Here is a 27,762-nt window from a genome sequence, read left to right on the forward strand (position 1 = left end):
AATCACGCTGATAAGGATGGACTTTCTCATAAAAGGGCTTTCTGTTTCCCACAGCAAAAAAGTCAGCCTTGTTTTTCCTGGATTTTAGTAGAGTAAACCAACCCACCCAAAGCTGGAATGAAACACAACCGTAAACAGGTGGAAAAAGAAGAAGGGCGGGTGGAGGAGGGGAGGAGAGGGAGGCACCTGCCCCCGCAGCGTCTCTCCTGACTCTTGGGAGAACCACGCCCGACAAGGGAGACTGTCCTGAGGTCCCCTCTGTGGTCAAAGAGCCACTTGATAAGCAGCCAGCGGAGCCAGAGCTCCTGCCCAAAGGGTCACTCACAGGCGCTGCCCGTGAACCCCACGCACACACGGGAAGCACAGCTCTGTGCTTTCCCACAGCTCAGCAAACAGGGCTGCTCCGACAGCACAGAAAACAATTTATCTCCTCCCGACTCCCTTGGAGTGCTGCTCCCAGCAAAGCACCACCACCTGGACCGTGGACAGCTGAGTAGGAGAGCCAGCTCCTGCACACAGCGCTGCCCAGCCTCTGCTTCTCTGCAAACAGCAGCAGCCTTCACGAGAAGTACCCAAGGCTCCAGAAGGAAAGGAAAAAGTGCTTTAATTCAAAGTATGTGCGCCCCCGCCCCCCCATTCTCTCCACAAGTACCCCTCACACTGACTGGGCCTGGGTGAGGCAGAGGGGCAGGAGCCAGGAGGGAACCTCCATGGTGACCGCCACAAAGGAAGCCTGTGCCCAGGCCCAAGCACTGACTTTCAAGCCTGACCAAAAAACATACTTGTTTACTGATGACTTAAAAAGGCCACAAAGGCCCCACTAATACACTCAGCTAGCGAGGCCCCAGTCACCCGTCACCACAGTGCTGGGACTTTCTCCCCAGGAGGCAGCGCCCCAAAGTGGAAAGTAATGGGACTTTGGGTCTGACAGCTCCAGGTTCAGATGCAGCCTCTCTCAGCAACTGTGTCTTCTCAGAGCGGCTCCACAACAAGCTCCTGGTCTCACCCTCGACACATCTGCTTGGGCAGGACAAGGGTTTTCCCTTGCAGCCAAGCTCTCCACCTCTGTTCCTGGTCCCACCCCAGAGAGTGGGACGGAAAGTGCCCACGGCACAGCGGGGCCCTAGGGTCACTGTGTGCAGCCAGGGTCCAGATGCACGGCTCTGGGGCAGAAGTCTCCCAGTGATGCAGCAGCACCTCCTGGGCACTCGTTAGGGATGCAGACTCTCAGGTCCCACCCAGGACCTGCTGAAAAGGGGACCTGCTGGTGAGACCTGGCACTGTGTTCTAACAAGCCATCCAGGCCATCCGATGCCACTGCAGCTTGAGACTCTCTGAGCAGAAGGAGGAGCAGAGGCCTGGCCCCAGGAGGACTTCACGGGACCAGACAGGACGGGACTTTAGGAGCCGAACAACCTGTTTGTTAATATGTAACTCCAGGGGATTCCCTGGTGGCAAAATGGTTAAGAATCCGCCTGCCAATGCAGGAGACACGGGTTCAAGCCCTGGTCCAGGAAGATCCCACATGCCACGGAGCAACTATGCCTGTGCGCCACAACTACTGAGCCTGTGCTCTAGAGCCTTTGAGCCACAGCTACTGAAGCCCGTGCGCCTAGAGCCCATGCTCCGCAACAAGAGAAACCACTGCAATGAGAAGCCGGCGCACCGCAATGAAGAGTAGCCCCCGCTCGCCGCAACTAGAGAAAGCCCGCGCACAGCAACGAAGACCCAACGCAGCCAAAAATAAATAAATAAATATATTTATTTATTTATTAAAAAAAAAAAAAGTAACTCCAACCACCATCCCCAGACTCCCCGAGACACCCACAAGCGGGAATATTAACCCCACCTCCAAAAAACAGTGCCATGTAGGGACCCTCCTATTTCATAGGTTGTGAATCTGAACCTGGATTCCTCCTTCCTTAAACACACAATCAAAGGGCAGACTGTGTTATTACATCACAGGAAGAGGGCCTGGGGCCACGAGTGTGTATGGCTCAGGACAGGAGAGAGCAGGGCAGGGCGAAGTACTCCAGCCCACGCACGGCGCCACCAACTGGGCACGTCCCAGCTCGCAGGAGGGTTTGTGTACAAAATCTCTTTGTAGTGGAAACTACAGAGTATCAGACATAAGGGATTATTTTATTACCATTACAGGAAATTTCAAATCCATATTTAATTTTTGTGACTTGTCTATCTGTGGGTCTTTAAATAAATAAGCAGCATTTTCTCGGGGAGGGGGTGGATGTGGAGACAGAACACGCTCCACTGTCAACAGCAACTGGGGGAGATTTCATGTCCTAGGATGTACACTTCTGGAACATTTGTTTTTTCAGTAATGGACAAATATGACTTCAGTCATCAGGAGCATCAAAGGCTGAAGGAACACGGACCCAAGCTGATCTTCTCAGGTCTCAAGAGGCTGGATGAGGAAGAAGGTGGGCAGGCATGGACAGAGCTCGCCTCCCCAGCTGTGCCGCCCAGACTCAGCACACAGCATCTTCAGAAGTGAGTCTGTCTTTCCTTAAGGGATAGAAGGGTCTCACTGTGTCTCTTGAGCAGCTTTGTGAGGAAGATGCATCTCTGACTTTCTGAGAAACCAGAGGCAGGACGCTGGGGCAAAGCAAGGGGCTCTCTTCCAGCAAGAGGGCGTCCTTCAGGAAGTTAGAGTGCCAGCCAGGCCACGGAGTGCCCACCATCACCTGTCCTCAGGGGAGAGGGGAAGGAGGGGGAGAAAGGAGCCGCCTGGTCCACCTCTCCCTGCACTTCTGGCTTCCACAGAAATCAGTTTCATCCCCAACATGGTATCCCAAGTCTTTTGAGCCACTTAGTAAGTTTTCAATACAAAGAAAAGAAACACAGCAAGGTAAGGTCCAGAAACATTTTAAGCAGTTCCCAATTTTTGAAACTATTTACAAGCTCACCACATGTAACAATAATACAACAAAATAACACTTAACACATAACCAGGTAAATGGAACATGGTTTTGGAGCATGACTATACTTAGGAAATGAAAAGGTTAACACTGAATATGCTACTCATACATACAGAATTGGAAACAGGAGATTCTTAGGAGGCAGAATAAATGTTTTTCACAAAATAGAAATTAGTTAAAAATCAACCAAAGGAAAAAATAGGTTCTGATCTGTTGAAGGCTCCCAAATAATCAAGACACGGCAAAACCAAACACACAGAAACCACAGACAAGAAACAGAGCCTCCCTTTAAAAGAAAAGTATTTACTCTTCCTACCCAATTTCAAACAGCCCCCAAACCATTAATTCCTAGAAGGCAGGAAATGTGTTCCTAATTTCTTTTGGCAACTCCCCCTAAAAGGCCAGCACTAGCTTCCTGCACACCTTTCAGGTAACCACACACCGCCCCAGGGCCCTTGAGCCACAAGCCATAAATATACATGCAGCTTTTTAAAGTTCCTCTAGGGCGTCCCAAAGGGAATTAAAATCTAGAGAACACGGCTCTGCACACAGTGAGCCCTCAGTCACTCAGAGTACCCCCCAACCCGTGTCAGCACCACACCTGCCTTATTCACTGCTCACAAGCACCTGTGAACCAGGCACTGCCAGGACCCTCACTTGGACAGAGGCCTGGAGCAGGTGAGTATCTTGCCAGGGCCGCCAGCCTTTGGCCCTCACACCCCCTTCCTCAGCGCCCCCTGCGTTCTCCATCCCCCAGGGGCCTCAACATTCGTGTTTTCCAGAGGCTTCACTGGTGACTCCAGCTGGACACCATCGGCCACGGCTGGTCGCCCACACCACTCCCCCTTGTCCTTGCTGACAGACCCCCATCCTGTCCAGGTCTTCCTTCCTTCATCCATGTGTGTCTGCAAATATCTGGGAGGCCCACCAGGCACGTTCATGGTGGGCAGGTGGGAATGGAGACAGAGATGACAAATAGCAGCATAAGTAAAACATGGACTTTGCTAGATGGTTCAAGTGCTAAGGGGAAAAGCAAAGTGGGGAAAGGGGAATAGAGAATGCTAGAGGCAAGGAATGGCCTGTTAGTGCAGGGGAGGCCCAGCAAGCAAGGCTGCCTGGAGCCAGGCCAGCAGAGTGGTCCTGACTGGTCAACCAGTGGTTCTCACACGCCTCACCCTGCAGAGTGAATGCTGTGTCCCTAACAAGCCTCTGGGCCCTGCTGCCAGTCCAGGGACCCTACTTGCAGGGACCAGCCCAGGGAGTGCCTACAAGCAAACTGGCCAACAAAGGGGAGGGGGTCCAGTGGGCCTTGGGAAGACTGGGGGAGAGTTCCTCAGACAGAAACACAGGGACCCGGCTGCTGCAGCCCAGACGGACAGGATCTCAGGACGCTGTCAAGGGTCACCCGCCGGAGGCTTGTCCGGTGTGAGAGGACGCACTTTCTTCATTCTTGGAGCCTGGCTGTGTTATGTGCTGCTGAGTCCTTCTATATACTGACCTCTCAAATTCTACGTCCAGCCCAGACTGGTCTCTGAGCTCCAGGCCAGAGAGCACTGGACATCCATGGAAATGCCCCCCAGACCCAGGCCTACGCCCTCCATCCCGCCCACACCTATTCGGCCACAGGATGGGACCATTACTGCCCCCCGGGGTCCCTTCTAGCCTCCCCCTGCTCCATCCCCTTGAGCACCACCTAGTCCAAGCAGTCACCAGCCTTGGCTGGACCCTTCACCGGCCTCCTGTCGGGTCTCCCCATCCACCCCTGTCCTCTCCAAACAAACCATCTTCTGGAAGAGTCAGTCTCATTTCCAACCCTTCTCTACTTAAACTCCTCGGTGCCTTCAACCCGCCCTGGGACTAAAGACCAAATCCCCTGCTAGGCCTGGCCCAGCGCCTCCTCTGCCCCCGCGGCTCCTCATCCCTCAAGCGCCCTCTTTCCTCCCACTCAGGCCTCTCCACAGGCTGTGCCCTCCACCTGGAGTGCTCTTCCTCTCGACCCTTTGCTTCACTAATTCCACTCAGCCTCAGTATGTAGGCTCAAGAGTTACCTCAAAAAAAAAAAAAAAAAAAAAGAAGAAGAATAAACAAGAATAAACCGACTTCCCTGAGGGAAACATTCCCAACTAGGCTACACAACCTGTTACACAACCTCAAACACTCTGCTTCTCCTGCGCAGCACTTGTATCAGCTTGCAGCTCCTGGGGACGACCTGTCCCACGTCCTGAGGAGGGCAGGAAGCGGGCCAGCCCTCCTCACCACCACGTCCCCACGTCCCCGCACCCACGGCACCGCCTGGATGGGGAAGGTGCTCACAGAAGCCACTGCACACAGGTGCTGAGTGAACGAATGGCAGGTGCCCGAGCCTGAAGCCACACCCAGGTCCCTCTGACGGTTTTGTGCCCTTGAACACATATAACATCCACCTTATAGATGGAAAAATAGGGGCCCCAAACATGAAAGAACACTACATCCAGAGGCCACGTGCTACAGCACAAAGGACTCCTAGTGCCCGGGGCTCAGTTCCCTCAGTGCCGGCGCCCTGGGGTCACACTCCCAGCACCGTCCAGGGCTGAGCTCCTGCAAACCGGGAAGAGAAGGACCTGTGGGCAGGGAGCACTGCCTGCAGGTTCTCCAGGGACTGCACTTCAGAGCCAGTAACAGGAAGCCCTCGCTGAGCAGCTGAGGTATTTCCAGAAGCACAGCCAAGGGCTTTCTGTCTCCTCTCTTTAGTACCTACTTCGGCTCCCACAGAAAAGCTCTGAAATGCCAAAAAAGCCTGAGTAAAACTCTTCCGTATATCTACGACTCCAAGCACAAGGCAATAACCTCCATTTCCCCATCACAAAAATTAGCTCTTGCTTAGGACTTAGGTACATGAAAAGTGACCCGTGTAGCTGGGGGTACAGCAGCATTACTCCTAGTAAAGAAACACTGGAAAAAATAAATGCTGACCAATCACAGCACAGCAACGTAATGGAATATTCTAAGGTTAAACAACCTAAGTTCATGTTTGTGGATTTTGTCAAAATATGAAAACTTTCACACACATGTGAAATACAGACGAGAAAGGCTAAATCAAATCATCTGTTGACCCAGATTTCCTGCAGATAACATTTGGGGGACAATGGAAAGGGGTAGCAGAGCCTGCATCTGGTCCTGTCCCCCCAGCCAGGGGACACTGACAAGTCCTGCTCTGCCTGGGTCACAGGATGACGGTGGAACAGACAGAAAAGCCTGCAGGCAGATGCCTAAGCCTGTCCTGACAAATGCATGTCTGGGACGCTGAGGAGAGAGAAGGGCCAAAACGGAGCTAAATGCAGAACACGGGAGCTTCTCTCCACTCCCTCTCGAAGTCCAGGAAAACGCAACTCCAGAGGCAAGGCCCCAAGGTTCCAGAAGATGCACAGGAACAGACAAGCAGGAAGTTGCTTAGAGCAGAGAACAGAGAGATGTAAGCGCACAGAGGGGATGCCGGACGACCCAGCACTAGGCGTCATACCTGAAAAGGAAAGCCTGGTAGAGGGTCTAACAGGGAAGCCCCGGCAGGGAGGCCGACTTAGGAGATGCAACCACAGGTACTCCTAGAGGTGGGAGGTGAGCCCCGCTGGAGCCCCAGGGTACAAGCAGAACAGTCAGACCCCGGCAGACAGGCTAGAAAGAACTACTGACAGGTATGCAGAAAACTGAGCAAAGGGAAACATAATGTGATCACTAACTCCAGGAAAAGCAAAAGGCTGTATTAGAAAGGAAGTGTAATCACAGCACACTAAACGGGTCAGCCATCAAAAATATCTGCGGTCAAAATAAGACAAACTCAGAATGCCTACTTAGCCAAGACTGGGATTAACCGTGTTGAAAGAATGGAGGAGACGGAAGGGAAATACATGGGTGTACCTTCCACAGGAAAAAGTCAATAGAAAGTACCTAAAATTGGAGGAAAACACCAACAGAGGAAACAGCCAGGAGCCTGGGAGCGGGAGGTGGCAGTCAGGAGAGTGCAGCTACTTTCGTCATATGACGTGTGGTACGCTATTTGACTTTTTAAACTATACACGTGACAAAAAATCAAACGGAAACGTAAAATTAAAATAAGTAGGGACTTCCCTGGTGGCGCAGTGTATAAAACTCCATGCTCCCAATGCACAGGGGCTGGGTTCGATCCCTGGTCAGGGAACTAGATCCCACATGCATGCCACAGCTAAGAGTTCGCATACCGCAACTAAGGAGCCCGCCTGCAGCAACTAAGGAGCCCACCCGCACAGCCAAGTAAATAAATTAAGAAAAAAATAAAATAGGACTTCCCTGGTGGCACAGTGGTTGAGAATCCGCCTGCCAATGCAGGGGACACGGGTTCGAGCCCTGGTCCAGGAAGATCCCACATGCCGCAGAGCAACTAAGCCCGTGCGCCACAAATACAGAGCCTGCGTTCTAGAGCCCGCGTTCTAGAGCCCATGAGCCACAACTACTGAGCCTGCGTGCCACAACTACTGAAGCCCATGCACCTAGAGCTCGTGCTCCGCAATGAGAAGCCATAAGAAGCCCGCACACCACAACGAAGAGTAGCCCCCGCTTGCCGCAATTAGAGAAAGCCTGCATGCAGCAATGAAGACCCAACACAGCCATAAATAAATAAATAAATAAATAAATAATTTTTTAAAAAGAAAGAAAGAATATAAAGTAATTACCAAACACACGTAGCAAGCTGAAGTGAGAGAGTAGCAGGGACACGTCAGGAAGAACGGGCCAAGGTGGATAGACTTCTCCGCCAGGGTCCTGGCTTCTTGTCTGTGCTTTTCTACCAGACAAAGCAGAGAGGGCAGAGGGCAGCCCGGAGGCCTCCTGAGGGGCCGGCAGAGTGGGCCCCAAGTAAACACTGGTGAAATTAATGTCCAGATAAATACAGCAGTGAGGAAAAGAGGGATGCTAAAATATGACTGGGGAGCGTGGACTTTAAAGAGATGCAAACATTTTCAAAACTCTCTGGGACAGTGGCTCTCCAAACATGACCTCAGGACCAGGGGCAGCAACATCGCCAGGAACTGTGCCAAGGAAACAGGCCCCACTCAGACCAGATCAATTAGACACTCTGGGGCGGACCAGCAGCCAGTGTTTACGGGATCTACAGGTGATTCGGATGCGTGTAAACATGTGAGATCAAGCCACAACTCAGCCACTTCAGGAGTGTAAGACAGCTGTTCTCAACCAACCAGTGGTCCAGGGACCCCAGGGGACCCTAGTGTCTGAGGAAGAAGGGTCTGCAAGATCAACGCTAGTTCCATAACATCCTAAGACGTCCTTTGCCTTCTTTCATCACACTTTCTCCCGAATGTACCGTGGAGTTTTCCAGAGGCTACATGACACAACAGATCGCTTGCAGAAGCAGATATTAAAGAAACCAGCTCTTGTCAATCAAGTCAGACATTTAAGACACTTGCCAAAATGTAAAATAACGCCACTCCTCTATTTTAGAAAGCAGTTATTTTTCAAAAAAATGCCATTAATGTTAACATGTGATAGATTATTTTTTAATGAATTAATAAAAAGATACTTTAGGGACTTCCCTGGTGGTCCAGTGGTTAAGACTCCACGCTCCCAAAGCAGGGGGCACAGGTTCGATCCCTGATCCGGGAAGTAAGATCCCACATGCCACACCACACAGCAAAAAAAAAAAAAAAAGATACTTTAAATGTTTTTAGTTTTACTTTCTAATACAGCAGAGACCAACAGAAATAACCCAAATAAACAAAGTCTCTTTGGTATTCAACGACACTGAACAATGTACAGGGGTCTGAGACAAAAAGTTGATAAATCAGTGGTCTAAGGCATTGACAACCTACATACACAAGGAGTCTCCTGACCATCACCCAAGGTCACAATATATACTCTACCATCTTTAAAGGCTTTCTACATCACTAGCAGTGACAGCAGGATCTTTGTGGCTTAAACCAACCCCACGCAAGTCCATTTTGCTGCACTCTGTTGATACCTAAAACCCACAGTGAACGAACCTCAGGACCGCAATGTGCAACACCCGCCATACACACTCAAGGTATGTGTATGTACACGCTCCACAGCAGCACCCAGCCATTTTCATGACAAAACACAAAGCATAAAATACATGAAGTTGCCCTGAAACAATAAGTTATTTTTAGGTCCCTAAGCATTTCTAAGGTCCTTTCACACATTTGTTCAAGTATGGGTTTATCCCATTTGAGTACTGTCACCAGAGAGAGGAAAGGGGCTCTCTCTAAATTCCCTTCTCAGTGAGCCTGTGGGCTGAACAAGATATTCACGCCCCTTGGGGAAGCAGAATCTCCTGATAAATAAGAATATGGTTTTATCACATAGCTATTCCTAGTTTAAGAGGAGTTTTAATTTCCCATTTCAACCCCTGTGTCAAAGAGAGGGGTCATGGCATACCCTGTGTACTTGATGAACCAACAATGCTAGACGGGGCACTGAGTCATAAGAAGGAAAACCTGGGTGCATAGGTGTAACATTCCTTTCACTTGTTTGGGAATAAAGGAGTTTTTGTTTCTTTTTGTTGGCTGTTTTTAAGATTGATAAAAGCCACACAACCTAACATTCCGTACAAGATGTAGTGTAGATTACATCAATGAACTTCCCATATTGTATTTTTCCTTTTTATTTTTAAATACGTCAAGCTCACTGAAAAAGTTCGAGGAACACAAGAAACACCTACATCCCTCCCCTAGAGTCAGCAATGACTAACGTCTTTCCACATTTGCTGTAAGTCTCTTTCCACACACGTGCTTTTTCTGTGGGAATGCTGAAAGTAAACCACAGACGTCCTGATACCTCTCTAACCCTTCCAGCATGTATTTCCTAGGAACAAGACCCCCCTACATAATGACAACAGTATTATGACCCACAAGGAATTTAACACTGTTATTATCAAGTGTTCCATCTATACTCAAAATTTCCCAACCATGCCAATAATGGCCTTTGTAGTTTTGTTTTGTTTTCTTTTAATCCAGCATCCAGTCAAGGGCCAGGCCTTAGTGGTCATGATTCTTTAGTCTTCTTCAATCTACGTGTCCGACCATTTTTACGACACTGATATTTTATTATATGAGGGGTTTTTTAATATTTAATATTTATTTATTTATTTATTTAGGCTGCACCAGGTCGTTATTTATTTATTTATTTATTTATTTATTTATTTATTTTTGGCTGCACTGGTCTTTGTGCTGTGTGCGGGCTTCTCATTGTGGTGGCTTCTCTTGTTGCGGAGCACGGCCTCTAGGCGCGTGGGCTTCAGTAGTTGTGGCTCACGGGCTCTAGAGCACAGACTCAGTAGATGTGGCATATGGGCTTAGTTGCTCCGCGGCATGCGGGATCTTCCCGGAACAGGGATTGAACCCGTGTCCCCTGCACTGGCAGGTGGATTCTTAACCACTGGGCCACCAGGGAAGCCCTGCACCAGGTCTTAGTTGCAGCACTCAGGATCTTTAGTTGCGGCATGCGGACTTCTTAGTGTGGCATGTATGTGGGATCTAGTTCCCCGACCAGGGATCGAACCTGGGCCCCCTGCATTGGGAGTGCAGGGTCTTATCCACTGGACCACCAGGGAAGTCCCACAACACTCATATTTGAGGAGTCCAAGCAGCTGTCCTGTAGATGCCCTACAGCATGTGTCTGATTTTTTTCTCATTACTTGACTCAGGTCAAACATTTTTGGCAAGAATGTTGTCCCTCCCACTGCATCCCATGGAGGGGCATAGTCTGTCCACTACTGGGGAGTCTGAGTTTGATCACGTGCTCAAGGCGGAAGCCACCAGACTTCTCCAACGTAAAGAGATCTTTTCCCTTTGTAATCAATCATCACTGGAAAGACACTTTAGACTGTGTGAGTATCCTGCCATCCCTGCCGCCAACAAAATGTTTAAACCACGTTTTTTGACAACCACTGATGATCCTTGCCTGAATCAATCATTACCTTGGTGGTTGCAAAATACTGATTGCCTAAATCTTTCCCACTTTCTACCTTAACTGGCGTTTGTCTATAAGAAGCCCCATGCACCCCCTTTGGAGTATCACTATGAGTGATTTTTACTCTCTGTGCCATGGACTTTTTAAATTCAACGTATCCATGATCGTTATTCTTTTTTGTGCTCAAAATGCCCAGATTTGCCCATTAGGAACCCATTCAAGCTGCTCTTTTTTTTTTTGACATGTCCCCATCAATTTTTGAACACTTCCTTGCTTTCTGGTACAAGATAATCCAGGCTCACATTGAATTTTCCCTGCCCAGAACCTGGAATACGTCATTTCTCCAAGGATCTCTGATCCCTTTAGTGGAAAATGGTATTTGGCAACCAAGATCTGGGGACTAGGTGTACTCAGTGCTACTGGGGTATCATTGCCCCTAGACCCTCTCAGAAAGCAGGGTTAGGAATGTTTGTTAATCATGTATTCATACTCATACCTCCGATTTAAATCACCAGACAGCAGGGTCCTTCCTCACCTCTTCTTCACATTTCATCTCTTTCCTCCCAGAGAACCCTGGCTCCCAACACCAGTACATGTGCTCATTTTATCCTAAAATACAGCCAAAGTCACTTCAGAACTACTACTCTGATCTATCAACAACAAACCTACTCTGTAGTATATTTCTCTGTAGTTCTTTTTTTTCTTCTGAATATATCCCACTAAAGGAATACAGAGTACTGTGTGTGTGATTGGAATTACTCTTTCTTATGTGGTTATGTTATTAATTCAATATACTTCTAGGTTCACCTGTTTCTATTTGAATTCAATATTAGTCTTTTTTTCTATCATTGTTGTTTTACTTTTTGAATATGCAGAATATCTGCATGGTTTAAAAAGTCAAAATTATATAAAAAGGCATACTCGGGGGGGCTTCCCTGGTGGCGCAGTGGTTGAGAATCCGCCTGCCAATGCAGGGGACACAGGTTCGAGCCCTGGTCTGGGAGGATCCCACATGCTGCGGAGCAACTGGGCCCGTGAGCCACAATTACTGAGCCTGCGCGTCTGGAGCCTGTGCTCCGCAACAAGAGAGGCTGTGATAGTGAGAGGCCCGCGCACCGCGATGAAGAGTGGCCCCCGCTTGCCACAACTAGAGAAAGCCCTCGCGCAGAAACGAAGACCCAACACAGCCATAAATAAATAAATAAATAAAATTTTAAAAAGGCTTTATGGTGCTGCTGTACCTACTATAAGTTCCTCAAGAAAAAGGCATACTCGGATAAGTTTCACTCCCATCCAGATCCCTTACTCCTTGCCCCCACCTACTTGGATAAGTTATTTTAATTAGTTTCTAGTCTATCCTTCCTATGTTTCTTTTTGCTAAGAGAAGCAATATATATAGTCAAAAATTTTTTCTATTGAAGTATACTTGATTTACAATATACACATATTCTTACTTCCTCTTCTTTCTTATTTCACATTCTTTCTCCCTTTTTTTCTTTTCAGTCAGGCCCTGTCCTGGAGCCTCTGACTATGGAAACCTCGGATGGGTTGAGGATCAGGTTAGAGGCTGAGCGGGTAGGTGAGAAGAGCCTGCTCTGGGGGTCAGGAGAGTCCTTCTTCTTCCCGTCAGTTCCTCCTCCTCTGAACTGAAGACTGAAGTCCATCACTCAGTGTTCTGGACCTCAGATCTTTTTTTTTTTTTTTCTCTTTTTCTTTTTTAAACTGGGGTAAATTAACCATTTTTAAGTATACAGCTCTGTGGCATTAAGTACATTCACACTGTTGTACAACCATCACGATTATCCATCTTTGGCACTTTTTCATCTTCCTCAACTGAAACTCTACCTATCAAACACTATCCCCCTCCCCAGGCACCCACCATTCTACTTTCTATCCCCATTGTTTACTCTAGCAGGCCTCCTATAAGCACCCATTCTTTCCTACCGCATAGTATGCATATTAATTTGTATCAATACTTTCTTTTTTCACTTAATACATCTTAGAAATAACTCTCTACCAGTTCATAGGAATCTTCCTCTTTTATTTTTGCAGCTGCACAGTTCTCAGTTAAGTTGATGTACCTTGGTTCACTCATCCTGGGTGGACATCTAGGTTGTTTCCATTTTTGTATCACAAATAATGCTGCAGTGAATAACCCCACGCATCCGGTGTTTTGCACCTGGGGAGGTACATCCTCAGGGTAAATGACTGGAAGTGTGACTGTGAAGTTGAGGGCAAATGCACACACAGATACTGCCAAGCTCCCCTCCAAGAGGACTGTACCACCCTGCACTCCCACAGCAATACGAGAGCGTGCCTGTTTCCCAAAGCCTCACCAAAAGAATGTGTTCAAGCTTTTACATATATGCCAAGAGTGAGAAATGCTATCCCAGCGATTTTAATTCGCATTTCTTTTATCATAAGTGAAGCTGAGCATCTTTTCATATATTTAAGGGCCATTTGTGTATCTTCTTCTGTGGAATGTCTTCGTATCTTTTGTTCATTTTTCTATCACCTTTGGTCTCTTTTCCTTTTGACTTTTAAGAGTTTTTGTATCAGCCTTTTATCTGTGATTCACATGTTTTTAAAAAATTTTATTGAGAGCTCCTACTCCAGAACACTGGGGCCAAAGAGGTGTCCTGGGCTGGCTGTGCTTCCCGCTTCTCCCAGATGAAGACCTGTGTTCCTGTGCGGGCGTGGTCAGGAGGTCCAGGATGGACCTGACACAGAGCCAGCCATCAACTCTGGCAGAGCCAGGAGGCCAGCCATCCTCTGCTCAGATCTCTCCCGCAACTCACACCTTCGAACCATCCTCATCTGTTTGTCAAGTGAGAAAAATATTCTCACTGGTTGAAGTTTTTAAAGTACTTTAGTAGGCTTTCAAAGGAAATGCTAATCTCTCTAATCAGTGTAAATTTTTATTTACTTTTATTGTGGCTCAAGCAATCTATGAGTAAAATAAAAATTACCATTTAAAAAAAATTTTTTTTTGGCTGCGTTGGGTCTTCATCGCTGCACGCAGGCTTTCTCTAGTTGCGGGGAGTGGGGGCTTCTCTTGTTGCAGAGCACAGGCTTTAAGCACGCGGGCTTCGGTAGTTGTGGCATTCGGGCTCTAGAGCGCAGGCTTAGTAGTTGTGGTGCACGGGCCTAGCTGCTCTGCGGCATGTGGGATCTTCCCGGACCAGGGATCGAACCCATGTCCCCTGCATTGGCAGGCGGACTCCTATCCACTGAGCCACCAGGGAAGCCCAAAATTACCAATTAACTTGACAAATATATAAACAACAAGGTCCTACTGCATGGCACAGGGAACTATATTCAATATCCTGTGACAAACCATAATTGAAAAGAATATGAAAAAGAATGTAAATATATACACAAAACTGAGTCACTTTGCTGTACAGAAGAAATTAACACATTGTTAATCAACTATACTTCAATAAAAAATTTTAATTAAAAAATTCAAAATTAAAAAATTAAAATATATATGATTAATCAGTTCACTGGCAAGAAGCTTAATCTAAACAAAAAGGTTTATAAAACATCCCTGGATTGCTAGTGACAGTAAAATGCTAAGCCACTGTTCTGTTTACTGACCCAGTGATTTATGGCAATAAAGGCCTTTACAGTCCTGAACAATGCCTCTGGTCCAAACACATAAACCACCTGCCAACACACTCAGCCAACAGGTGCCACCACATCATTCATAACCGGAGTTTTAGGCTTTAAGCTGGTTAAACTCGCTTAAAGAAAAATCAGAATAAAGTATGTGAAATAAAAAAGAACAATGGATCATGAAAGCCTCTGACATCCACACCATGGATGAGGTGAGGTTGGGTGAGGTCCCAACACCATGGAGCCCTAGTTCAGAACAGGGATATGAACAGGCAAGCTTACTTCTGACTACAGCAGGACTATTTACCTGTGGGCACAGAAGGCTCTAAAACTTTTGTAAATGCTTTTAAAAATTATCCAACAAAAGAAAAAGCAAAGTAGGTCATTTAACAAACTAGAATTACAGGAGTTATATACCCTTAAATCCTTCTGAAGACATGGGTCTTTAAAAAATAGCTGGGACTTCAAGAAAATAGCTAAAAATACCTGGGATTTTAGAAATCCCAAGTAATAGACATACAGACACTGTATGCAAAAGAACTTAATATGCATCGTGACAGTGCTTCCTGTAACTTATAGCTAATAATACTAAAATGTTATTGGCCCTCTGGTTTGTCTCATATTTAGAGCAACCATCCAGGACACCTTGCCCACAATATGTCCCTGCTGAAAGGGGGCAGCACCAATTCCAGGCTTGCTGCTCTCAGCCCAAGGTTCAGCTTGCCCAGCAAGAGGTTTACAGACAAGGAGCCAGGACAGCTGATCCATCAGCACAGACAGGACACTGGCTCAACATTAGCTCTGGTTTTGAAACTTACAAAAAACACACCACCACAAGATTGTAACCAGAGTAATACCAACTTGCCAAAAACAAGTATTAAATATTTAGACAGAAGAAACAAAATGTACCTACTGAAAAAATTTCTTTTTTCTTCCCTAACCATGATACTGAATCCATTTACACTAATCGACTAATCTCAAAAGCTTTTGAAACTTCCAATGCAATCAGTGCAATTCTTTTCAGCAGGAAGTTCTTACTTACTTATGTTAGATGCTGATGAAAGCTCAATGCCAACCTTCAAGAATTACAGGCATTTTCATACGCATTTCTCCAAATATCAATAAAAATTAAAGGGCTTCCTTGGTGGCGCAGTGGTTCAGAATCTGCCTGCCAATGCAGAGGACACGGGTTCGAGCCCTGGTCTGGGAAGATCCCACGTGCCGTGGAGCAACTGGGTCCGTGAGCCGCAACTATTGAGCCTGCGTGCCACAACTACTGAGTCTGCGCTCTCGAGCCCATGAGCCACAGCTACTGAGGCCCGCGCACCTAGAGCCCGTGCTCCGCATCAAGAGAAGCCACCGCAATGAGAGGCCTGCGCGCCACAACGGGGAGTGGCCCCCGCTCACCACTACTAGAGAAAGCCCACGCGCAGCAACGAAGACCCAACTTAGCCAAAAATAAATAAATACATTTTAAAAATAAATAAAATAAATTTTTAAAATTAAAATTAAAATTCCATCTTCAATAAGCATCTGAACATGCTAATTCAATGTTCTATGCAGTTTTTAAGTTTACTAGAAAATCTGAGTTTCTTTATATGTATTTTGTATATTGATCTAATACCTTAACAGAGTCAAAGTAAAACATGTAAATATTTTGTCTTTCGGGTTTATTTACATTTTTTATTTCTAAAAATGAAAATGAAATTTTTTACTAGATTCCTTTTTATACTGTTTGAAATTTATGGTATATGTACAGGCACTACTTTTCAAAATAAATAAAATGAGTAACATAATAGAGAATTTGGCCAATACTTCAAATAAAACCACCCCATTTCCACCACACGCACCCACACAACGAAAAATATTTTTTTAAATACATTTATTTATTTTTATTTATTTATTTTTGGCTGCACTGGGTCTTCGTTGCTGCGCGCGGGCTTTCTCTAGTTGCGGCAAGTGGGGGCTACTCTTCCTTGTGGTGCACGGGCTTCTCATTGCAGTGGACTCCCTTGTTGCGGAGCACGGGCTCTAGGCACACAAGCTTCAGTAGTTGCAGCACATGGGCTTCAGTAGTTGTAGCACACGGGCTCAGTAGTTGTGGCTCACGGGCCCTAAAGCACAGGCTCAGTAGTTGTGGCTCACGGGCCTAGCTGCTCCGCAGCATGTGGGATCTTCCCGGACCAGGGCTTGAACCCGTGTCCCCCGCACTGGCAGGCAGATTTGTAACCACTGCGCCACCAGGGAAGCCCCGAAAAATAATTTTTAATACTTCCTTTAAGACTTTTTTTTTTTTTTTTTTTTTTTTTAAAGCCAAAGGGAGTGACAAGGTCATCCCTTTGCACTCTTTTTTTTTTTTTTTTTTTAAGGATTTTCTTATTTATTTATTTATTTATTTATTTATTTTTGACTGTGTTGGGTCTTCGGTTCGTGCGAGGGCTTTCTCCAGTTGCGGCAAGCGGGGGCCACTCTTCATCGCGGTGCGGGGACCACTCTTCATCGCGGTGCGCGGGCCTTTCTCTATCGCGGCCCCTCCCGTCGCGGGGCACAGGCTCCAGACGCGCAGGCTCAGCAATTGTGGCTCACGGGCCCAGCTGCTCCGTGGCATGTGGGATCTTCCCAGACCAGGGCTCGAACCCGTGTCCCCTGCATTAGCAGGCAGATTCTCAACCACTGCGCCACCAGGGAAGCCCCCCTTTAAGACTTTTATTTTCACATGGATAACTTTTACCCAGTTAAAATTGTGGTATACATACAATGAATTTATATATGACTATTCACTTATATCAGAAGTGATCATCTAGGCTACTCTGGAGACTTTGCAATTATGAAAGTACTTTCAATGGCCACCTAAACAGTCTTCAGTGGGTGCCTAACCCTTTTGTCTGATATTTCAATTATAATTAATGTTTAGACTCTGTGCCCAGAATTTAAAGAAATAAGTGTTTGAAAAGGAAGCAACCCCTAACTTGGTGCCCTTTACAATGTGGTCCGTGTACTCCACATGGAATTTAATTCTTCCTAAATGTTAGATCCTACACTGGAATAATCCCACATGACTCTGAATCTCCCTGAGGACAAGTAAGCCTTAGGCTTCCACTAAAGTACAGCTGGCCCTCCGTATCTGTGGGTTCCACATCCACGGATTCAACCAAGGATCAAAAACATTTTGCGGGCTGGGGCTGGGGGGACTTCCCTGGTGGTCCAGGGAAGTTAAGTTAAGACTCTGCACTTCCACTGCTGAGGGTATGGGTTCAATACCTGGTCGGGGAACTAAGATCCCACATGCTGCGCAGAGTGGCCAAAAAAAAAAAAAAAAATTGGGGGAAAGAAATTCCAGAAAGTTCCAAAAAGCAAAATTTGAACTTGTCACCTGTCAACTATTTACATAGCATTCACACTGTATTTATAACTGTTTATGTAGCATTTACATTGTATCAAATATATAAGTAAAGCAGAGATGAGGGGCTTCCCTGGTGGTGCAGTGGTTGAGAATCTTCCTGCTAATGCAGGGGACACGGGTTCAAGCTCTGGTCTGGGAAGATCCCACATGCCGCAGAGCAACTAAGCCCGTGAGCCACAACTACTGAGCCTGCGCGCCTGGAGCCTGTGCTCCGCAACAAGAGAGGCCACGATAGTGAGAGGTCCACGCACCGCGATGAAGAGTGGCCCCCACTTGTCGCAACTAGAGGAAGCCCTCGCACAGAAACGAAGACCGAACACAGCCCCAAAAAATAAATAAATAAATAATAATTTAAAAAAAAAAGATGATTTAAAGCATATAGGAGGAAAAAATTATAAAACAAAACAAAACCAAAAAAATCAACAGAACATTGTAAATCAACAATGTTTCAATAAAAAATATTATAGAACAAAAAATAATAAAGTATATGGGAGGATGTGTATAGGTTATATGCAAATATCACACCATTATGTATAAGCAACTAGAGCATCCATGGATTTTGGTATCCAAGGGGGGTAAGTCCTGAAACCAATCCTACCCTCCATACAGAGGGACAAATGTATACATCTGAGATCTTCAATTTTAAAAAACAGGTCAAAAAGCAGGTTCAAAACAACAGACATGAAATTATACCATTTTTGGACAATGAAGCATTATTACATATATTTTAATTTACACATTAAATACTTAAATAGTTATCTCTGGATGGTGGATTATAGGTGATTCTTATTTTTATATCTTGCTTACTGGTGTTACTTACTTTTATTTTTTTAAACAATGAACATCTGGGACTTCCCTGGTGGTCCAGTGGCTAAGACTCCGTGCTCCCAGTGCAGGGGGCCCGGGTTCGATCCCTGGGCAGGGAACTAGATCCCACATGCCGCAACTAACAGTTCGCATGCTGCAACTGAAGATTCTGCACACTGCAACTAAAAGATCCCACATGCCGAAATGAAGGTCCCCCATACCACAACTAAGACCCGGAACAGCCAAATAAATAAATAAATAAATAAACATTTAAAAATAATAATAGAAAATAAACAATAAACATCTATAAAAATAATTCAGCTTCTACCCAATATGACCTCAATCGTGTACTTCTATACAGTTATGTGTGTGTGTATACAAAAAAGTCTGGAAGGAAATGCACAAAAATGCTAATGGTGCTTTTCTCATGATAGTGGGATTATTGGTCACTTTTTGTTTTATATTTTATAACACTCTGTATTTTCCAGCTTTTAAAAATAATAAGCATGTGTTACTTTTATACTATGAAAAAGGCATTTTTTAAGACACTAACAAAATTGCCTGGGATCCAAGCACAGAAAGGAACGTCATCTGCCTTTTAGCAATTCCTCCGACACACAGACCCAGACACACACACACCAGCAGCTTTCACGTGCACCTGCTCCCGCACGCACACTCATTCTCTCTCACACACACATGCAAACCCAAGACTAGGACAGAAACTGGAAAGGAAACTGAAGCAACTAAAAGGTGCGGCCAAACGTCCCCAGGGAGTTCCAACTGCCCACCAGCAGAGGAATGGAAAGGAATGAAAAGCAGGGAGACCTTCTGTGCATTGACACCTCCTCCAGCAGCCTCCTTTTGCAAGTGCTGAGGAAGACGGACAGGGCCCACAAGGTTACTGAAGGGCATTCACAGCTCCAACGTGCAGGGCTCTCTGGAAAGGACCCGTGACTGTTAAAATGTAAATGCTTAAGTGAGTGTTATACTGTGAAAATAATCTTTACAATTATAATTAATTCCTTTGAAACATAACACCAAAAGAAATGAATCCTTTCTCACAATACTCTCACAGTTTATTTTACAATTTCTGCTTTATGATAAGTTGGTGATGACTACAAAAGCATCAGTCCTCTCAGTACGAAGGGGTCACGTCAATGAGGAATCTTCATAGATAGTCAAGGCCTTAAAGATAACCTATTGCAACTTCAGAACTAGTGCCTGGGCACATGTGACTATAAATTCCTGGTCAAGAAAATACAACCAGAAAGCTCCGCTGTAGTCTTCTTTCCCCTTTCAATTCCTGCCAACACTGTGTTCTATTACACCACACCTGATCTATCACCAGATGAGGTAATGAGAGCCAAACACACCATGACATTGCTAAAGAAAGAGGGACACAAAAGCCGCCTGTATTATGAATGGGAACTGCTTCTATTAAAAATTCAGATAATCCACTTAAATAATTTAAAACACTTCCTTCATAAACAGATTACATAAAAGATACTGAAAGTGCTACCTTTGAAAATTTGACAATAATCAAGATAATTGAGTTGCAATCATCAAGGACAGTAATGTGACCAGCCTAAGAGACTCATGAACTCAGTATTTTGAAATCTCAAGGTGGAAAAGTACAGCAACTTACAGTCTTTATTGCTGTTATCCAGCTTATCCAAACTGTTCCTACAGTTAAAAAAAAATCATAAATGTTTAAAAAAGAATTCTTATCTTTTAGAAATATATACTGAAATATTTATGGGTAAAATGATATGTCAGGTATGTGCTTCAAAAGTAATCTGGGGGTGGGGCGTAGGGAGTTCACAAATGAACCAAGACTTCGGAAACTGTGCAATGGCTTGGGGGCAGGTAGAGTGTTTCACTAGGCTATGCTCTCTACTCTTATGTATGTTCAATACTTTTCATTTTAAAAAATTAAAAATATTTATCATGAGGTAGAATTCTTCACTTTTCTCTAAATTATTTCACTATCAAGGAATACTTCTCTTTGCTCCTCTATAATGTATTCTGACATTGGACTTGGAAAAGCAAGACTGAGTCATAATAAAGGCTAGCAAAGCTTACACAGACACAAAAATTAACCTTTTGCTACACTGTTAATTATCTGCTCCAAAACAAGAGCTCTCCTCCACCATCCCAGGAAGCCTGTCCAAGTCCAGTACTTAGATCACATCCAACACTGCTTCTTCCTGAGAAGTCTGGGAGAGCAGACGGAAGGGGCAATGCCACAGGAGATCTCCCTCACTTGCCCATCCCCACCAAATCCTGAGTCATCCTGGCCTTACCCCCAAACTTAAAATTCCACCAGGGGCTACCAGAGCAAAGAATGTTGACTCATTTCTACTTTGTATTTAGAAAAAGCTCAGCCCCAAATAACAACCCAAATTTTTTCCCACTGTGATCAGTAAGAATGATACAACAAAAGGTGGTTCTCAAATGAAAATGGTTTTATGAAAGTCAATAAGATGAAACTTTGTGGGATTATTTAGGAGCACCAAACCTAGGAAGTTGAGAGCCACCTAAACATTATGAGCCCAGAAGATCTAGGTGTAGTCCCTGTTATTGCATTGACAATCTGTGAGGCCTTGGAAAGTAACTTAACCTTTCTGGGCCTCCAGTTTCTTATCTGTAAAGTGGGATGAATCCCTTCTGCCTCCTACCACCTCAGAGAAAGGTTGATAATCCAGTGAAAACATAAATGAGCCTCATATAAGCTATAAGGCACTCTATTAAGAGTCAGATTATGGTAAAGAAAAACAAATAGGGCTTCCTTGGTGGCGCAGTGGTTGAGAATCTGCCTGCCAACGCAGGGGACACGGGTTCGAGCCCTGGTCTGGGAAGATCCCACATGCCGTGGAGCAACTAGGCCCGTGAGGCACAATTACTGAGCCTGAGCATCTGGAGTCTGTGCTCCGCAACAAGAGAGGCTGCGATAATGAGAGGCTCGCGCACCGCGATGAAGAGTGGCCCCCACTTGCCGCAACTAGAGAAAGCCCTCGCACAGAAACGAAGACCCAACACAGCCATAAATAAATAAATAAATAAATAAATAAGAAGAACAAATGTGCCACTTTCCTAACATTCTTGATTGGTGTAATGAGGAAGGGAATGTTTGCAGAGAAGACACATCACACTAATGAGAAACAACCAAGGATACCCAAGGTGCTCTCCAGCCGAGGGGCAAGAAGGAAAAGCATCAAAAAAACTTAGACCAGGACTTCCCTGGTGGCGCAGTGGTTAAGAATCCACCTGCCAATTCAGGGGACACAGGTTCAATCCCTGGTCCGGGAATATCCCACACACTGTGGAGCAACTAACCCTGTGCGCCACAACTACTGAGCCTGTGCTCTAGAGCCCACGAGCCACAACTGCTGAGCCCACGTGCTGCAACTACTGAAGCCCACGTGCCTAGAGCCCATGCTCCCCAACAAGAGAAGCCACTGCAATGAGAAGCACGCACACTGCAACGAAGAGTAGCCCCCGCTCACCACAACTAGAGAAAGCCCGCGTGCAGCAACAAAGCCCCAACGCAGCCAAAAATAAATAAAATATTTTAAAATTTATTTAAAAAAAAAAAAAAAAACTTAGACCAGCAATCACAATCCATACTAACCATACAGGAAACTGTCAGTCACGTATCTCTCTCTCTGCCCATTACACTAAGAGATGGAAGACCTGTCCTGAGCAATGTCTTCAACCCAGAGCTAAACAGGAGCTCACACTGACCTAGACGCCAACATTCAGGATGCCCACAGGGACATGCCCACGCTGAAAACTCAACAAGCAGCCCTGACTCAGGACGACCCAGTTCTTTACATGACAGCTCAATGGACACTGTGAATACACAGGGGGCACACAGATCCTTTATAAAGGTTCTTAAGGTTATGGCAGACACCCTAAATAGCAGGATGTCAATTTTACCTCTTGGCTTAAACATGCATATGTACCTGAACACCCACTTAACAAATACCCACATGTATGAAAAGTCAATAAAATACAGAAACTAGCAGATCAACCTTTTGTGATTTCCCACTACTAAGTAAAATATTTAAAAATGAATACCAGTAACCTATTTCATGTCTATTTGGGTTAACAGCAGAACATACACAGCCTTGCTGCTCTCTCCACATAAACTTTCATAAGTGCTGAGATGGGGGAAGGCCTGGATCTTGAGGTCCACCTTCTCCCAGAGCAGCCGCAGCCCTGGGAGCTGCACAGGACTCCTGCCACACTGCCCTGTGCATTCCCGTCACCTGTCCAGCACCTCACCTGTCCTACAAGAGTGGAGATGACCCTGATGGAGTTCTGCTCGAGTTTGTATTCACCACTGTGCTCTTAGGCTCATTCCCCTCCTGCTGGGGTTCATCCCTTTCCCTTCCGCAGAGAAGGTATGGAAATGACCGTTTTTCACGTTCACTGTCTCCCCAACAACGAATCTACCTAAAACAGCCAAACATACACAGTAAAGTAACTACGCTCAAAATAGATTATCATGATCTTAAGCGTCCAAGTGCAGCCTGGCCTTTGCAGACCGAAGAAGTGAATTACTTCAGCCAAACCAGACCTGGGCCCTCAGTTGGGGGAACCGCTGGCACTTCTCCATCCAGGGGGTACTTTTATCCGGCAGCCTAGGGGCATGTCCCCACGCCAGGAGCTCCTCTCAAGTTAGGAAAGATCAGCTTGTGTGGCTTGGGATGGCAGGGAAAGAAACTGACTCCCGGGAATAGAACCTCTTTAAAGGGGGAAGAGGTGCTTCAGCGAAATTCAACCAGAGGTGAGAGCAGAAATGAATCAAAAGAGAACGCGGGACCTGCACTCCGCGACCACCGCGCGGGGCCCGGCTGCCACGCTGCGAGTTACCTGTTCTGCCCCGTAGACGGTGGCGAACTGGACGAAGTCTTCGATGCGGACGAAGCCGTCCCCATCCCCGTCCAGGGCATCGAATACGGCTCGGAGGCGGGGGCCGTCCTCCGGACACCCCGCGGGCTCGCTCGTTAGGGGGCGGGTCTGGCTAAAGTCCGAGGGCCGGTCCGGGTCCCCGGGACCCAGCTCCAGGGCCGGCTCGCCCACCGCGGGGGACGCGAAGGAAGGAAAGAAGTCGACCTCGCCCCTCAGGTGATGGCTGCGGCTGAAGTCCTGCGCGCGGACAGACGCGCTGTGCGGGGGGCCGTCACCCTCCGGCTCCGTCGTCCAGGAAAAGAGCGAACCGAGTTCCGGCAGCGGCGGGTCGGGGTCGGGGTCCCGGCTCGAGCGCTGCGGCCGCCGCTCCCGCCCCGGAGCTCGCCCAGCATCCGCGCCGGCCGCGAGGTCCTGCGGGCCGAGCCCAGGGCGCGGGGCAGGGGCGGCGGGCGCTCCGGGCCCACCGGGCTCTGGGTCGGGGCCCGGGCCGCCCGCTGGGGAGGCCGGCCAGCCCGGGTCCATCTTCATGGGCGCGCCCCCAGCCGCGGCGCGGGCCCGCGAGGCCAGTGGTGCGGCGGGCGGCGCGGGCGGCAGACAAAGGCGCTCAAGGCGCGGCGGCGGGCGCGGGCATCCCCGCGGCGGCGCGGGCGGGCGCGCGCGGGGCGCCCGGACTGCTCGGGCTGGCGCTCGGGCCCTGCTCCGCCCTCGCCCATCTTCGCGCCGCGCCTCAGCTGTCCTCGGCCCGGCGGCGCGGCGGGCGCGGGCCCATGGCGGCGGCGGGCGACCGAGGGAAGTCGAGGGGGAGGGAGGGGAGAGGACGCCGAGGAGGGGGACGCCGAGGAGGGGACCCTGAGGAGGAGAAGGAAGACCCTGATGAGGACGACGACGCGGAGGTGGACGCTGAGGAGGATGCAGCCTAGGCGGACGACAAGAAGGCACCCGAGGTACCGGAGCGCACACCACCGCCCTCGCCCCGCCCTCCGTTCGGCCTGACGTCAGCACGTCGCGCCGCACGCTGGCCCCGCCCCTCGCCGCCTTGCTTTAAAGGCAGGCGCCGGCGCGGCTGCGCGGTTTGGGGTCTTCGGTCCCTCGTCGTGTACCGGCGTTTGGGAGCAAGAGGCGGGTGTTCTCGGAGGCTGTGGGCCCGGGCGTGACGTCATCGACCCACGCACGGGACGGATGGACTGAGTCCTGCAAGTGTAAAGCGCTCCCACAAATTGATAAGCAGCAAACACGATCCTAATGGGGCGGGGGAAGTGCAAGTGGCGCCCTCCGCAGACGCCCGCCGCGCGGAGAAGTCCAGGCGTTGACCTGCGGCAGCAAGAGCAGCCACCGCCTGAGTGTGGAAGGGCCCTGAAAATGAAACTTATGACCGAAGGAACGCGTGGCCAAACACTGAGACCTTTTTTTAAATCTATGACAAGGGCTTTTTTCCCCGTAGGATATCCAGTGTTCATCACCAGTGTACAGTCAAGCCTCCCAAGCACTGCGGCTGTCTTTGACAACTGACATCTGTTTCTCTAGATGTCACTATCGTCAGTGGGGACACAGGGCGCCAGGCAGCAACATGGGAACCTTGAAGCAGGCATGAAAGCGGAGACATGCTGGATAGGAGCCGGTGAGCTGCCAGGCCTCAGGCGAGGTGCACTTAACATTACAGGCTCCATTTAGAGCCTGTAATGAGATGTATCGGGGAAAGCACCAGCACTAGGTATGTTCATAAGCATCTCTGGCAAGAACCAAAGGAAACTGAACCTGTTTCCAAGTGTACCGTGAGGAGCAGTGTGTTAATTAACTGATTCATCTCCCATGACAAAATCACAGGGCACGTGGCACCAGATTTTGTGAGGTTGGCATTGGGGAAAAGAAGGGCAAGGGAATACCGCCCCGCAACCCAAAAACTATATTCTCAATTTCTTATAAGAGCTGTATGCTTTCATGAGGAAGATACTGCATTCAACGAAAATAAATTATCTCCAGTTTGGCAAGAATCTGAAATTGGACTGGTGCCTTTGGCCAGATACAGTTTTCAGAGGTAGTTATAGTGATGTGTCAACCTTTCTAAATAAGGGTATTAATGTGGGGGAGGTAAAACCAAATGAGGCGAGGGCTGCGCCCTGAGGAAGCAGCACTCCTACTGCTGCTGTGCCAATTCATGAAAAATCTGCATTCCTTGGCTGGCTGATGCACCCAAACAGAACCCCAGAATGGAAAGCATGCACCTTCCTGCTTAGACCACTTCAAGAGACTCTGTTCCTGAAACATTAAAGGTAACAAGTTCCTGGGCACTTGGACTTGGCGTTTGGACCTCGAGCATCCCCTATAGACATTTTTAAAATATATTTATTTATTTATTGTTGGCTGCGTTGGGTCTTCGTTGTTGCGCACGGGCTTTCTCTAGTTGCGGCAAGCGGAGGCTACTCTTCGTTATGGTGCGCGGGCTTCTCATTGCGGTGGCTTCTCGTTGTGGAGCACAGGCTCTAGGCATGTGGGCTTCAGTAGCTGTGGCTCGCAGGCTCTAGAGCGGAGGATCAGTAGTTGTGGTGCATGGGCTTAGCTGCTCCATGGCATGTGGGATCTTCCTGGACCAGAGAGCAAACCTGTGTCCCCTGCATTGGCAGGTGGACTCTCAACCACTGCTCCACCAGGGAAGTCCTCCCTTTAGACATTTTTGATCTCTAACATTCAAGATGAAATGAACCAGCTTAAGGGAAGCAGCCCCTGCTGCCATTTTAACCTGCTCCTCACGCCCACACCATGCACATTTTAATTTAGCCATGTAACAGGTACACAGAAGAGGAAGGGAGAGGATGGGGTGCAGCTCACAGTTGTTGGCTTTTGGGTCTGAGTGAATGTCTGTGAAGACCTCCCTCTGTGAGTCTTTCTTTTTGAAAGGTACCTGGGTTAAACACTTACCTTTTGGAACTCTCAAGCAAATGGGTCTCCTTGATCCCGCTTCCCTGGTGACCTTTGACCTATGGAGAAAGATGGGAAAATGAAGACCAGCAAGGTGACTCAGCAGATTCTTAGCTGTGTAGCACAGCCCTGTAGGACCTGACAAGGGAGCAAAGGGAAAGTAGGTCAAGAAGCCTCAGTGGAAGAATGCACATGTCTCTCCTGGGATAGGGCCTCTCAACCACCTGGGTGAGATCTGGCCACTGACAGGAGGAAGGGGAAGGTGACAGGCGAGGCTAAATTTGATCACAAATCTATCTTATTTAATGCACATTTTTAAAAACCAGGAGGAAATACACCAAAATTACAGTAGACATTACATATGATTTCCCCCATTTTTGCTAGTCTGATGAACTTAAAATGGCAGCTCATCTTGTCTTATTTGAATTTAGCTGAATGCTAATGTGGTTGAGTGTTTCTTACTGTGTTTACTGACCACTAGGATCTGTGAATTGCCCAGTTGTAGCACTTGCTTTTCTTTTGAGTTCTCTGACTTTTTCTTTAGGTAAAATCCCTCATATGTTTTTGATGTTGCAAGTATCTTCTCCCTGCCTGTGACCCCTTCATGAACTCTGCCTGTTGGAGAAGATTAGACATAAATCTTTCATTTTGGGTAGTCAAACCCATCATTTTTATCCTTGGTGGCTTTGCTAATCATAAGGAAGATGGACTTTTCTATAGCTGGTGCTAGTTGTCTGTACAGAAACCTTACAACTAGATCCCTATGTCATATCAGATACAAAAATAATTAGAGTGATCAAAGACATAAAAGTGGAAAGCAAGGGAATTCCCTGGCAGTCCAGTGGTTAGGACTCCACGCTGCTGAGGGTGCAGGTTCAATCCCTGGTCAGGGAACTAAGATCCTGCAAGCCACAAGGTGTGGCCAGAAAAAAAAAAAAAAAAAAAGCAAAACTTTAAAACTTTTAGAAGACATTGAAAAATATCTTTATGAACTTGGCGCAAGAAAGTTTCAGATAAAAATTACAAACCATTAAAAAAAAAGACAATGACTTAAATACTTTAAAATTTAAGCTTTCCAAAAGTTAAGGGACACAAATCAAATAGGGGGTGGGAGGGCTGGGGGAGAGGGAAATTTGTTGAAGTGAAGGAACTGTTTCATATCTTGATGGTAATGGTGGTTCTATAACTGAATGTGTTTGTCAAAATTCACAGAAC

The 27,762-nt window shown here is 47.2% G+C and overlaps 1 protein-coding gene across 4 annotated transcripts in view; it reads right to left on the bottom strand.

The window, feature by feature from the left end:
* RAB11FIP3 (RAB11 family interacting protein 3) overlaps positions 1-24,618 on the bottom strand; it is an 85,850-nt gene extending 61,232 nt beyond the window's left edge. For 2 of the 4 annotated variants that reach the window (XM_057528575.1, XM_028166346.2), the window contains exon 1: positions 23,593-24,618. In XM_057528575.1, the coding sequence (XP_057384558.1) occupies positions 23,593-24,159 (567 nt within the window). In that variant the 5' untranslated portion in view covers positions 24,160-24,618. The remainder of the gene's footprint in view (positions 1-23,592) is intronic. The other 2 variants (XM_057528574.1, XM_007181794.2) reach the window with 1 other exon arrangement.
* Between the last annotated feature and the right edge of the window lie 3,144 nt (positions 24,619-27,762).

This window comes from Balaenoptera acutorostrata, chromosome 15 (assembly GCF_949987535.1).
Source record: "Balaenoptera acutorostrata chromosome 15, mBalAcu1.1, whole genome shotgun sequence".
In the NCBI taxonomy this organism is placed as follows: Eukaryota; Metazoa; Chordata; class Mammalia; order Artiodactyla; family Balaenopteridae; genus Balaenoptera; species Balaenoptera acutorostrata.